The 15,308-nt window shown below is 34.0% G+C and overlaps 1 protein-coding gene across 1 annotated transcript in view; it reads right to left on the reverse strand.

Moving 5' to 3' along the window:
- Nucleotides 1-8,073: 8,073 nt before the first annotated feature.
- The window catches only part of DYNC1LI1 (dynein cytoplasmic 1 light intermediate chain 1), a 29,920-nt gene continuing 22,685 nt past the window's right edge, over nt 8,074-15,308 (reverse strand). The window contains 7 exon segments of the mRNA XM_006905721.3: nt 8,074-9,008; nt 11,161-11,304; nt 12,233-12,353; nt 13,021-13,065; nt 13,189-13,248; nt 14,582-14,693; nt 15,283-15,308. The exon segment at nt 15,283-15,308 is cut by the window's right edge and continues 6 nt beyond it. Of these exon segments, the coding sequence (XP_006905783.1) occupies nt 8,896-9,008; nt 11,161-11,304; nt 12,233-12,353; nt 13,021-13,065; nt 13,189-13,248; nt 14,582-14,693; nt 15,283-15,308 (621 nt within the window). The 3' untranslated portion in view covers nt 8,074-8,895.

A 15,308-nucleotide genomic window follows, 5' to 3' on the forward strand; every position in this document is an offset into this window, starting at 1 on the left:
TATTGCATGTGGATTAAATTAAAATTAGAAAGTCTTTTTGTATCTTTACTCAGATACAAAAATAAATTTACCCACGTTTCCCTTTAGTACTTATAGGGTTTTATATTTTACATTTAGGTCTGATACATTTATAATTTATTCTTGTGTGTGATGTCAGGTATGAATCCTGTTTTATTTTTACAAATAGCTAAATGTTGGTCTAATACTAATATATGTTATATATATTATATACAATAAATATACAATATATATTATATATGTTTTTGTAGAAACAAGCACACAAAGCAGGAGGCTTTTCAAAAGTGGTCTAATTACAATAATATTTAGAATAGATAGCTAAATATGCTTGCTTAAATAATTTACTCATGGGACTAATATTTAAGACAATTATGTAAATTAAAATTCCTTCTCTGGTGACTGCAAAAACTTACATTTTTATAACATTTACAAGTTACAAAGCCCCCTCACATCCTCAATCTCATTTATCCTCATTGATATCTCTGTCCCTGAGCAGGTTGTCCTTGCCACTATACTGATGATGAAATTAAGGCTACAGAACAACAGATGACCTTTCCACAGTCATGTGATTAGTAAATGAAGTAGCCCAGCTCTTCTGGCTCTGACCACTGTCTTCCACAGCATCTTGGCACTGCAAATCTTGCACGTTAAGAGTCTCATGGCTTTACAAAACCCAGGGAGGAGAATGTGGCTAAAATGCTCAGACATCTTGCAAGGCAGGGCTAGATTACAATACTATTTTACTTGAAAGTTGTGTGCTCCAAATATTGAGCATCTACAGCAGTTTATAATAGGCTTTGGGAGAGCAGCAAAAGATGTGGTCATCACCAACCATTTAAATAGTATTTCCCATCTGAGCATACTTTGGAGAGACCACAATTAACACACACATAAGACACAAAACAATACAAGACTCAGTTAACTATGGCGAAGTTGTAGCATTATAGACAGAAACCAAACAGAAAATGCTTGGAAGAGTCACATTCTACAGTACATACATCAAAAATTTCTGATTCAAAGCTTTGTTTTAAATTCTAAGCCAACATGTGGCAAAATCAAATGACTAATTTAGTGATTGGATTGTAACAGGAGTCCCCAAAGTGCCATCAGAGGACCCCTAGGGATTCTTGAGACCCTTTGCAGGGGTTCTGTGAGGTGAAAACTATTCTCAAACTACCACTAAGAGATCATTTACATTTTTCCCTGGTGGACATTTGTTTGCACTGCTGGTGAAGTATGAAGTAAGGCAATGGGACCCAAGTGAAATTGTAGTCATTGTATTCTTCACTACTATGTGAGAAAAAATAAAGCCATTTTCACTTAAGAATTCCCCTGAAGAAGTGAAAATTATTAAGTTTATTAAGTTGCAATCATTTAGTACCGGTCCCTTTAAAGGTCTGTGTGAAGAAATGGGAAGTACACATGTATTACTTCTGCTGCATACTGAAGTACAAAAGTGTCTTGAAGGAAAGCATTTGTGCTATAGTTATAAGCTAAACTAGCCACATTCCCCCACGCCCCGCCATGTTTACTTAAAAGGACTACTTACAGACCATCTGGTTTTGCAGACTTCAGTATTTGGCAGATATTTTCTCAAAAATGAGTGAAGTGAGTCTGCCAGTACAAGGAATACAACTGATAGTATCTGTTGCATTGATAACATTTGAACTTTCCAGAAAAAAAAAGAATTTTGGAAAACTTAGATCAGCAAGAATCCCCTGACATCATTGTCTACAATCCTGTTTCAGCATTGGGAACAACTACTTAGTAAGGAGATTAGTAAAGGAGGAACTCCCCATACTCTGGCATTTTGCCAGTTTAAAAAGTAATCTCTCTAAAAATAACCTCCCAATAAGAAGATGGTAATGAATATTACCATTGGGGTCATTGTTAAGTTCCACAAAAGGACTTATAAATTGATATAGGATCATTTTAAAGAAACAAAATTGACAAATATTACACCAACCTTACACAAACTCTTTAAAAAGAAAACAGAGGGAATATTTCCCGACTTGTTTTATGAGGTCAACATAATCTTGATAACAAACACTGACAAAAACATTATGAAAAGTGAAAATTACAGGCCAATCTTTCTAAGGAGCACAATGCAAAGTCCTAACAAAATGTATTCAAAACCATATCCAGCAATATAATAAAACTAATACATCAATATCAAGTTAGATTTACTTTATGAATACAAAGATGGCTTAATATTTTTAAAAAGTAGGGTAACGGATACCATTAACAGAAAATTAAGAGAAAGAATATGATTATCTCAGTAGATGAAGAAAAAGCATTTTATAAAATTCAACAACCATTCATGATAAAACTCACAGTAGAGTAACTAGGAAAGGAGGGGACTTTCTTTGACAGAGTATCTACAAAAAGCATGCAGCAAATATACTTAATAGTGAAATATTGAAAACTTTCACTCTGAGATGAGGAACAAGATAAGGATGCTTTCTCTCATCGGTTCCATAGTATTCTATACTGGTGCACAGGTGTCATAAAGCAAGAAAGGAAGAAATAAATCTCTTACTTGCAGATGACATAATTGTATATAGAAAAATCCAAAATAAACTGCAGAGGAACTATTAATAAATTGATTTGAGTTAGGTTGCCAGATAAGATCATTATGAAAAAATGTATTTCTATATACCAGCAACAAATAAAATTTTAAAAAGATGCCATTTACAAGAGCATCCAAAAAAAAATTCACTGGGAAAAAAATCTATCCAAAGGAGCTGTAAGATGATACACTGAAAACTACAAATATTGCTAGAAATTCAAGACCTATATAAATAGGAAGCTCCTGTGCATAGTTTGGAAAATGTCATAAAGGTAACAATTATCCCCAAATCGATCTGTAAATTCAATGCAATCCCAATCAAAATGCCAGGCTGCTTTTTGTTGTTTTTGTGGCAGTTGACCAGTTGATTCTAAAGATTATAAGGAAATGCAAAAGGTCATGAATAGCAAAAACAATCTTAAGGATAAACAATGATGGAGGACTTAGCCTACCAAATAAAGGCTTTTTTAAAATACTGAAATTAAGACTGTAGTATTGGAATAGGATAGACGAACTGGCAAATGCAAGAGACTAGAAAGTGTGGAAACAGACACATGCAAGAATGGACAGTCGCACCGTGACCAAGGTGGCAGTGCAATGCAATAAAGGATGACTTTTCCCCCAATCATGGTGCTGGATTAACTGAAGACCCACATAAAAAACTGACTCTTGTCCCTATTTCATACCATGCATAGAAATCGATCCCAGATGGATTATAGAAAAGGAAAACAATAAAACTAGAAAAAAGAAATCATAGAATATCTTCATAACCTTGAGACAGACAGACTTCTTTAAAATAGGTCATAAAATCAATAACCATAAAGAAAAGCTGACAATGGAATATTAAAATCAGTAACTTCTACTCATCCAAAGATACTGTTAAGAGAGTGAAAAGGCAAACCACAGAATTGGAGAATATATTTGCAGTACCTATCTCACAAGGACTAGTAGCCTGAATACATAAAAGATGAGTCAGTAAGAAAAAGTCAGATAATTCTCCTGCAGGGAAATTTTTTTTTAAAAAAAGGACAAGACTCTTAAACACGTATTTTACAAAAGAAACAAACACATGTGAAAATCAACAGGTGAAAAAAAAAGGGACAGTTGAAGTATGACCAAGGTGGTACTGTAGTGTATTAAAGGATAATTTCCCCTTAATAATGGTACCAAATGGCTAATAAACAATGAAACATGTTTAACAAAAAAATACAATTAAAACAATGAGATCCTACTGTATACTTGCCAGTGTTGAAAACTAAAGACAGCCAATAGCAAGTGTAGACAAAAGATGTGGAACAACTTGGAACTCTCATATATTGCTGGTAGTAATGGGAATTTTTTAAAAAATTGATATATAATTCACATACCATAATTTACTCTTCTGAAGTGTACAAGTCAGTTTTTAGTATATTCATAGAACCATGCAATCATCACTATATAATTCCAGAACATTTTTATCATCTTCAAAAGAAAATCCATACATATTAAATGAGTCACTTCTAATTTACCTCTTTCCTGACAACCACTAACCTTTCTGTCTCAATAGATTTGCCTATTCTGGACATTTCATGTAAATGGAATCACACAATGTGACTTTTTGTGACTGGTTTCTTTCACTTAATGTCTTTTCAAGATTCATCCATATTGTAGCATGTTTGAATACTTCATTCCTTCTTATAGCTGAAAAACATGCCATTGTATGGATATGCCACATTTTGCTTATCCATTTGTCTGTTGACAGATGTTTATTTAGGTTGTTTCTATTTTTTTGGCTATTACAAATAATGCTGCTATAACATTTGTATACAATTTTCTGAGGACATACGTTCTCATTTCTGTTGAGTATATAAATGTAGGAGTGCAAATGTTGGGTCATATGCTAAGTATGCATTTTACCTCATGAGAAACCACCTGTTTTCCAAAGTGGTTGCATCATTTTACATTCCCACTAGCAATGTATGAGGAATTTCTCCGCATCTTCACCAACACATTTTTTATTTGGGCTGTGAAGTGGTATCTCATTGTGGTTTTTGACTTGCACTTCCCCAATTACTAATGATATCAAGCATCTTTTTAGTGCTTGTCATTTGTATATCTTCAGACAAATGTCTATTCACATCCTTTGCCCACATTAACATTGAGTTTCTTGTCTTACCACCGAGATGTAAGAGCTATGTATTCAGGATACTAGACCCTTATCAGATATATAATTTGCGATATTTCCTCCCAGGAATGAAACCACTTATAACCACTTAGGAAAAACCATTTGGCATTATCTACTAAAGCTGATTATACAGATAACCCTTGGACCCATCAATCCATGACTACACATATACCGAAAAGAAATGAGAACGTTTTCTACAAAACATTTCGGTGTTCACAACAGCACAATTCATAGCAATTAAAAAACTTAAAACCACCCAAACATCCTGTAGTTGGCTGAATAATGGTCCCCCATAGATGTCTATGTTCTTCTGATCCTTGGAACCTGAAAATGCTACTTTACTTGGCAGAGGGACTTTGCAGGTGTGAATAGGATTTTAAGGGGGGGCGGAGAATTAGACTCCCAGTTTCCACAGTCCAGCAAGTACGGAGTTTGGAAGTCATCTTTCCATCCTAACAAAAAGGTGAACAAGCTGAAATCTAAACCTCTCCTTTGATCTGTCAGAGACGTGAGGTCACAGAGCTGTTCCAAAATTGGAAAAACAGGAAGGTGGACAGAGAAAATCACAACTTACTGAAGCAGAAACTACAAAACAGTAACTTCTGAGGGAGACAGTACTGGTGCGGAAAGACTGAACTGTAACTGACTAATTGTTGGAGGCTCAGAGTGGACAAGTCTGTGAGTTAAACAAACAAACAAACAAACAAACAAAGTTTTAGGAGGATCTCCCACACTTTTCTTGAGTTTTACCTCCAGGAACTCTAATAGGTTCTCAAAGGGAATATCAGAGAAAAATCCCCTGGTGTTTCTGGCAGGGGCGGGGAAGGAAAATAACCATTTTTTTAAATACACAAAAGCGCCAGAGTATTCTGTTCTTAAAAGGCCTGCCCTCAAGAGAAATTATTTTACCTAGCCTGACCTTTTGGGGTTTTATCAGAACCTAAGCAACCTGGTGGAAAGGAAACAGCCGATTCAGCTCCCTCTAGCCATCCTGTCCTACCTAAGGGGCAGTGGGTGGGATGGGGAATTTGTTTACTTCACAGCCCAGGGGCACAGGCTCCCTGAGACCTAATCATAGGATTCTAGAATGTTTCCCTCCCCCAACACCTTACTAAAGGCCTATTCATTAGAGTTCCATTTATCTACTATATCATGCCAGCTATCAACAGAAAACGACAAAGGTATAATAAAAGGCAAAAAACACAGCAAAGCATCAGAACCATATTCAGAAATGGCAGAGATGTAATTACCATACCATGAATAGAAAACAACTGATTATTAATATGCTAAAGGTTCTAACAGAAAAAGGAGACAATATGCAAGAACAGATGGATAATGTAAGCAGAGACATGGAATAAATCTAAGAATAAATCCCAGAGTACTATACCTGGGCATATCATATTTGGATTTCATAAAATAAAAAATCTTGAAAGAAGCCAAAAGGAGGAGAAAAACCAACTATAGAGGACAAAAGATAAACTTTATATCCAATTTCTCTCCATAGACCATGAAAGCAAGGAGAAAGTGAAGGGAGTGGTCACTGGGTTACTCAGGTTTCGCCCAATTTAGTCACATGGATCTTGTTACCAGGGAGGCAGCAAGGGCATAATGAGAAGCAAAGTGATGCAAGCAGAGTTTGTTGGCTTTGAAGATGGAGAATGGGCCACAAACCAAGAAATGTAGGCAGCCTCTGAAAGCTGGATAGGAAGGAAATATGCTTCTTGGAGCCTCCAAAAGAAACCAGCCCTGTTGACACCTTTTTAGCTCAGTTAAGACTGAGTTTGGACTTTTGATCTAAGTGTATTGTTTTAAGCGACTCAATTCTGGTAAATTGATACAGTAGCAAGAGGAAATATACACTTATCAATAACACGATGGATAAATTATAGTACATTTGCACAATGGAACATGATGGTGCAATAATGGGGAACTACTGCTATATGCAAAATGAACCAGAATATTGAAAGAAGCCTGACACAAAAAGAATATAAACTCTTAAGATTCCCTTTATATAAAGATTAAAAATAAAACTTATCTGTATCTTTAAAAGTTATTAGGACAGTGGTTACTTGATGGGTGGGGGTACTGATGGGGAGGCATCCGGGATGTTGTCTTTCTTGATCTTGGTGCTGGTTATATGTAGTCACTTTTTGGTATTTCAAACCATACACCTGTAACTTGTACACTTCTCTGTACTGTGTACTTCAATAAAAAGTGTTTAAAATAATTACTTTAAAAATCAATTACCTTGCAAAAATTGAGACAAAAAAGGTTTAAGGTTTAAACATGGTATACACAGTTTTAGATTAATTAAAATTGAATCCCAGATAAAGTGAACAATTACAGTTATTTCAGGTAACAACTCAATTGCTTGCAAGGATTTTCTACTCCATCTCCGATGTCACACAGAAATAGATGAGTTGGTCTAAACATGCAAACACTACAGACATATCAAAGTATAGCATGATGCAGTCTGTAATTCTTTCCTTCATTACTTAAACTTGCTTCATCAAGTAGTAGTTTAGAAAAACTGGTCTTTACACCATAATTGTAAAACCCTTTCTGGACTAAAGATTTTATCGGTGGCATTTTTCACCTCATATTTTATCAAGCAAATGTTTTTACAAATTAATTTTTCCATACCCATGAAAACTCTAAGTTTTTCCCACATTGAAACAAATTATGACCCTCTCGTATATTTTAAGCCTTTATATATAACTATTAGGAGCCAAATACTATTATAAAACTATAAACAGATTGTAATGTTCTAATGAAAGGATTATGTGATAGTAGACGTATTGTCCTCAACCATTTTGTTGAAAAAAAAAAAATCTTTGGATATTTTAAAGTAGTAACAAAGACTAATTTAAAAGTATAGTAACCACATTTTTCCAATTATCTGAATTGACTCAAGTCAAAATGTACATGTGTTCTTTAGATGAACTTCAAATTCTTCTGAAGGATCTAAAATGAGCATTGAAAACTACCCAAAAAGTGGAACTACTAATAGGTATTGAGAGTAACTACATGTCAGTGCATTTACCAAGCTTTTAAAAATAGCTTCTGCCCATTAAATGATAAAAGGCTGTATTTTTATCTACTAGGAATGCTGACATTGGATTCCGCAGTTCCAGACATGTGGGGAAAATGTGTTGATAAAGGTAAACTCCCAATTCAAGGAAACTTAGAGAATAGTGAATCACATGTACTTATTGTCTCTTAAGAAAGATCAGAATGTTTAATAATCCTATTAAGTCTAACACTTCAAACTACTAACAAATCTTATTTAAATACAAATTTAAATTTAAGAGAATGCAACAAGTTATTTGAACCTGAATGCAGAGAATAAATATTTTATTAACTGATTACAGTTGAAAGTCACAAACAAAAAAGGGGTATATTAAGGCAGAGCCATATATATATATATATATGACATACATATAAATGACATATATATATATAGACAAATCCAAAAACCGTTACCTCTTTACATTTAACAACCTCTGCATTTTTGTTTTACACATTTAGGCAGTGTGCTTTCTTTTCTTCTCAGTTAAAGAAATCAATCCTGACCAATATTTCAAAATCATATGTTGATAACAACCTACAGGATCATGGATTTAAACAATGAATAACATATCGAATGCTTTCTGGTAGTTTTCTCAGCATATTCCATGTGTGGTGATATATTTATGTTGGTTTGGAAAATGTGACAATTACTTCTCTTTTCTAGTAAAACACATAATTTTTAAAAATGATTTTGATAGTCTTAACTAAAATTAGCTTGGACTTCCATGTCACATGCCCAACACATATTATTTTCTGCCCTTCCCTGAACTCTCGTGTCTTAAATAGCCTTTAGATCACATGGCTGTTATTTCAGATCTATAAATTTTGAGTTTTTCAAAATCCAAAATTGCTTCCTTATGCAAAGTGGCAATGTGAAAACAGCAAGCCTACATAGCAAAGAATCATTTTTCTTCTGTATAGCTTTTATAAAAATGGGCAACCACCAAAAAAAAAAAAGACAAATTTTGTCCATCTGAAAAAGTACTCCAGCTCCCTAATTCCACTTTTGAAGGAAAAGGCAGAGGCAAGTTTACGTTATCCCAGAAAACTGAATAAATGGCTTTATTTGGTATCTTCAAGAAGCTTCTCCTTCTGTAGGAGATGTTGGTGTTGTAGGAGAAACTGTAACTGGTTTTCGTGTAATTCTGTCTAGTTCCGCGTGAACATCTGATAGGACAGGCTTCTGGCCTATGTTGAAGGAAAAGAAACAAAATTTAGACATAAGTCAAAAGTATCTTTTATACTAATGACTCTTCATTTAAAAATTGCCAATGGTTTCATTAACTTTATTTAGCATACTACTGTAAAAAATAATATATTCGGAGCCACTTTAAAATGGAGTCTAAGCTGCCATCCCAGAGGATGCCTCAAACCTTTGGAATGTTAAAACATGGCAAAATAACCTTGGACTGGGCCAAAAATGGCACTGTATCCCAAACAACTGTTTGTAAAGACAACAAGAAATTAGATTATTATGACTACAGGACTGAAAATTAAAAGCATTTAAAATTAGCATCATTATGTTAGCTTATCTGTACCTACAGAAATGCCTTCCTTCTACTGATATAATTGATGTAATTGTTCCTCTTCCCTTTCCTAACACTATTTGGGTTTCTGCCTGAATCAGTGTTTTCCAAATAGCTATTCTTTTAAAGTTATCAAATAAATGCTGTTGCCTCTCACTTTGGCCTTTTTAGGTTAACACTAATTTATATAAACATCCTAAATTAAAAATAACTTCCCTCATTTTAAATCGTGACATCTGTTACCAAATGGAAGTAAAACTAGCATCTATTATTTAATCTTGTAAAAGTATTTTCAAAAAAGGCATAGGACAATAAGAACAGTATAACAGAAAATAGTGACAAAATTTTGGAATATGGAAAGAAGATGAGTGGCAACTAAATTAGCAGTCCTGAGAAACTTAATCATCTATACTGTCCACGGAAAAGCCAAGAAGTTTCCATTTATATTCAGAAACCTGTAAAAGATTAAAACAACAAAAACAATAGCTATAGGTATTTGGGACAAAGGTGGCAAGAAGATGGGATTAAAAAGAATGGGTTAAAAAGTCTGTTTAAAGAGCAACAAAAGAAAAATAAACTAACCCATCAAAATTTAAGTTGTGCTACAAAAGACACTATCAAGAAAGTGAAAGGACAATCAACACAATGGGAGAAAACATTAGCAAATTCTTTATCTGATAAGGGTCTAGTAAACAGATATTTAAGAATGCTTGAAACTCAAATATAAAAAAACAAATAGCTGGGAGAAGGCATTAAGAGATACAAATTGGTAGTTTATAGAATAGTCACGGGGATGTAGAGTACAGCATAGGGAATATAGTTAGTACTGTAATAACTGCGTATGGTGTCAGATGGGTACTAGATCTACTGAGGTGATCACTTTGTCAGTTATATAAATGTCTTATCACTGTGTTGTACACCTGAAACTAATATAATATTGTATGTTAACTATAATTGGACAAATAAAAATATAAAAATTAAAAAAAAGACAAATAACCCAATTTGAAAATGGGCAAAGGATTCAAACAGACATTTCCCCAAAGAAGCTATACAAATGGTCAATAAATACATGTAGAGTCTCAATATCATTAGCCATCAGGCATATGCAAATCAAAACCACAATGAGATATAACTTCACAGACACTAGGATGGCTCTAATCAAAAAGATGGACAATAACAAATGTTAGAGAGGATGTGGAGAAATTGGTACCCTCATATCTGCTGTGGGGAAAGTAAAATGGTGCTGTGTTTTGGAAAACACTGGCAGTTCTTCAAAAACTTAAAACATAGTTACCACATGACCTAGCAAGTCCACATTCAGTTATATATCCAAGAGAAATAAATACATATGCCCACATACACAAAAATGTTTATAGTAAGACTATTCATAAAAGCCAGAAAGTAGAAACAATTTAAATGTCTACCACTGATGAATGGATAAATAAAATGTGTCATATCCGTACAATGGAATTTTATTCAGTAATAAAAAGAAATGAAACACTGAAAAATGGATGAACCTTGAAAACATTATGTTAAGGAAGACATATACTGTATGATTCCATTTATATGAAATCTCCAGATAGGCAAATCCACAGAAAGAGATTAGTGGTTGCCTAGGACTGAAGGTTTGAGGAGAAGGGAAGAAGTAACTGTTAGTAGGCTGGTGGTTTTTTTGAGGGGAGATGAAAATATTCTAAGATTAGTTTGCATAACTCTAAAACTGTTGAATTGTATACTTTAAATGAGTAAACTTCATGGTATGTGAATTATATCTTAATAAAGCTTTTTTTTTTTAAGTTCTAGGTAAACTATACCTGACTTCTTGGCAGATGGTGGTAAACCACTGCTTCCACCTCCAGCCCCACCTCCAGGGCTACCAGGGCCTCCTGGAGAACCAGTCTTTTTACTCAGCAAACTATTGAAGAAATTTGCCAGGACACCTTCACTTGTAGCTCCAGCTGTAAAACAAAAAGCAAAAACTTTCAATCAAAATATTCAATTTTTCTATAAATTATTATAGTAATCACACACATAAAATGAATAACAGACTTAAAACTTAAGAGCAGTATCTTCCAAATTCAAGTCTAGTTTGATCTTTAGAGACTGGGTAACTTCTCTAATCTACTCATATACAAAACTAAATACAAGTAACCTATAAAATATTTAAAAATTAGAATGTTATTTTTAAAAGGCCACAGGCATTTTTAAACAGATGTTAAATTCTAATATCTCCTCTTTGAAAAGAGTTCTTCAAAAATATAACTGTTGAGAAATATCTGCCTCAAATATTACAAAGTTATCTAATCCTACATGAAAACCAAAATAAGTTCTAAGAAATAAATGAGCAAAGGATAGCAATAAACAATCCACAGAAGTGAAATGCAAACAGAAAGGAAATACTAAAGGAGAAAGCTCTTATTAGTATTTAAGAGCTACAGATTAGAATGTGGCAAAATTGCCAACACTCAATATTGATGACATGTAAATTGAACAATCTATTTGAAAAACATTATCGAAATGCATAAAAATGTAAAAACTCTGACGTCCTTATCCCATTCAATAATTATTCCTAAAGAAATAGCTACTATGCATATCATTAATTGCAGGTAACCTATTACTGTAAAAATATGAATTTTTTCAATGACCTACCATTGGAGAATGATTATAATGCAAAGCTTTCATAAAGCTTACATAGAAGTGACATATTAAGACTATAATATAAAATGATTCTCAGTCTGATTAACTATGAGATTATATCTACAAAGAAAAAGATTAGAAGCTATTGCACGAAAATGAAAATAGCTATGGTAAAAGAGGATTCTAGGTACATTTCTTTCTATTGTAAAATGTATTGTGTTGTTTTCTCCAGGAAAGAGAGCAATGTACCTTTCATGTTTGGATCAATTTTTTTTGACCCAGCAGGGATGGGTGACACACTGGCAACATTGGATGACACAGATCTGTTTGGTGTTCGAGGGGAACCTCCTGGGACTCTTGGTGAGGCATCCTGTGTAAGAACGGGAAAACCATAATTAGAAAAACTGGTAACTTTCAACTTCACAAAAGTTATTATATAAAAAGAAATTACTTTGCAACTGTATCCTATCTGTTCTACTGGTACTTTTACACTATAAACTACTGACAAAGATGTTTAGAGATCATGTCCTCATTATTAGAAAATACTAGAGACCCATCATATTTTAGAATACTAATTTTCCCTTCAATGGAAAAAGAACATATTTAATAATAAGGTGTGGTTATGAATATAAGCCTGAGAGTCAGATCTGGGTCCCAATATGGACTTACATCTCACCAGCTGTGTAATCTCAGGTAAACCATAATGTTCTTTAATGCCTCCATTTTCCCATCTGCAAAATGGGGCTAATAACAGTACCTGCCTCATAGGGCTATTGTGGGGATTTATAAAATAACATATACGAATGGTTCAGCACAGTAAATTATACACAACAAACAATGCAAAATAGAGCTTTACAATTTAAGTCATCTAAAAGGGAGTGAAGTTTATCTTTTAAAATCTCACAAATTTCAAAGAATTCTTAATTCAAATTTATATCAAAGCACTCCCACCTGAGACATGTATATGATTAAGGAAAAAAGAACTAAAGCAATATGCATCACATTTTAATAATTTTGTCAAAATCTGTAATACTGACCACAGGCCTTCCAGCAGCAGTTGGTGGTTGTTTTGCCAAAAGGGACTGAAAAACACAAAAGAATTCTACGTTATTCACACCATGTACTGCTGTATTTTGAAAGAAAATATATACAAGAACAGTTTACCCATTAACCATACTAAGTCTGCCTCTGATATAATTTCATACCTGTAGCTTCATAAGAAACACTTGGTCATCTTCTGCCACAATTTCCTTCTCGTGCACAAACTGAAATGAGCAATAGCAATGCATAAATGAGCAAGTCTAGAAATAACAGAAGGGACATTTGCAACTCATTTTTCCTAATAATTCAGCAGAAGAAGAACCATTACATTTTTATTTCAGGGAAATGGGAGCAAGCTGCTTTTCACAAATGCCACAATCTATTTTCCACCCAGTAGCCAGTGATTCTTTCAAAACATTAGGTCAGATTACATCACTCCTCTGCTCAAATTCCCTCTCCAAGCGCTTTCCATCACACTCAGAATGCAATTCAAAGTTCTGACTGCAGCCTGGGCGAGGCCCCACAAGATCTTAACTCTGCCTTTCTACAAGATCTTAACTCTGCCTTTCATCTCCTACCACTCTGGCCCTCCTCAAGGCCGTTTTCAGCCTCTCTGGCCCCTTTGCACATTCCTGCCTTAGGGCACGTGCACTCTTTGTTCTCTGTGTCTTCAACATTCTCCCGTCTTACCAGAGCCATTCCCTAACCATTCCTACAACAGCATGCCTCCCGACCCCAGTCCTCTCTACCCACTCTCCTCTCTGCTTTATTTCCATAGCACTTCTGACCACCCGAGAAATGGCATATGAATTGATACACTATTGCATCACTCTCCTAGCTAGCACCTAGTGCCTAAACAATGGCTCATTGAATATTTGTAGAATAAATAAAAGACAACTAAAACGAAGCACAGTTTGTTGGTAAAAGAAGAGACTGAGGAAAACTGTTGTCTTTTTTTTGTTGTGTGCATTTCTTTTAACAGACATACCAAACACCACACCAACTGATTTGTCATTTTACGTTACTTTTCTTATTTCTAATTACCCACAAACAGAAGACAAATGCTCAATGTAAATGTTTGGATTCTTAAGTGAGAATTTTATTATATGTTAAATCAAAATTACTTTTTCTTGAAACATATCCATATTAAAAGTCAGTGAGAAGTACTATATGCAAACACTCATTTTCATTCTAGCAATGTTTTCCCGGCTTTTGGCTGAGCTCTAGGTTGGAAAGGTCACAGCTTCTATCTATTCATACTGTTCAAGATCCACATACTCATATCAATCCATGATTTCCATTAGTATACGAAATCTACACTGATATTTCTAATCTACATATGCCAAAGGCTAAGTTATGAGTCAGTAACTGAATAGCTGATTTATATTTTGATAAACATCTTTATTTTGAATGGTACATTACAAACACCCAAATCATACTTGAAAACTCCTTTATAGGTAAGAACCCCTTTACCTTTCTACTTTACAATCTTAAAATTATGGCCTTTCCTCTAGGTTTAAAAGCCTAAATATTAAGACTATATACTAAAACTGTTACCTTTCGGACAGGTGGTTTAGTTATAATGTCTTCAAAATTATCTTCTGCTTTTAGAGTTTGAAAATTTTCATGTAATATTCCTATTTTCTTATCATTATCCCACCCTGCTGGACTGAAAAGAAACACGCATGAGACATTCTCAAGCATTCATATAGCCACTCTTTCTTCAAGCCATGATCACATTTACGGAAACATTTTTATGAAGTTAAATTTGACCAATTATGGAAAACTAACCAGTTTTTTAATTATAATACTCAAGTAATGGTTTGCTAATTTAGAGTTAAAATGATTATCAATCTTCCTGATTTTAAAAATGCCGTTGTATTTTTTGGGGGGATGGTGGTGGTAATTATTACGTCCCAATTTTATTCAGATAAGTTTTTAAAAGCATATCATGATCATACATTAGGTGCTCTATACAGTTAAAGTGCTCTAACCAATTAAAGAGTAAATAGATATACTGATAGATGCACCCAACAGACAGTTTAGCTATATAAGCAAGGCCTTTTGAAAAGGGCTCAGGCCAGCAGTAAATCTAAAAAGGCAATGAGAAATAGATCAAGGCAGGTTATACATAAAACAATCTAGAAACAGATTCCCACCTTTTCATCATAGAAAGGTCTACTGGTCTCACCTCAAAACTACCGTGAACTCGCAGCAACAATACATGATAAAAATAATAGATTTAAGTGTATACTTACATAAATACTGCATCTTTTTCCACAAT

Source organism: Pteropus alecto, unplaced genomic scaffold, assembly GCF_000325575.1.
Source record: "Pteropus alecto unplaced genomic scaffold, ASM32557v1 scaffold10, whole genome shotgun sequence".
In the NCBI taxonomy this organism is placed as follows: Eukaryota; Metazoa; Chordata; class Mammalia; order Chiroptera; family Pteropodidae; genus Pteropus; species Pteropus alecto.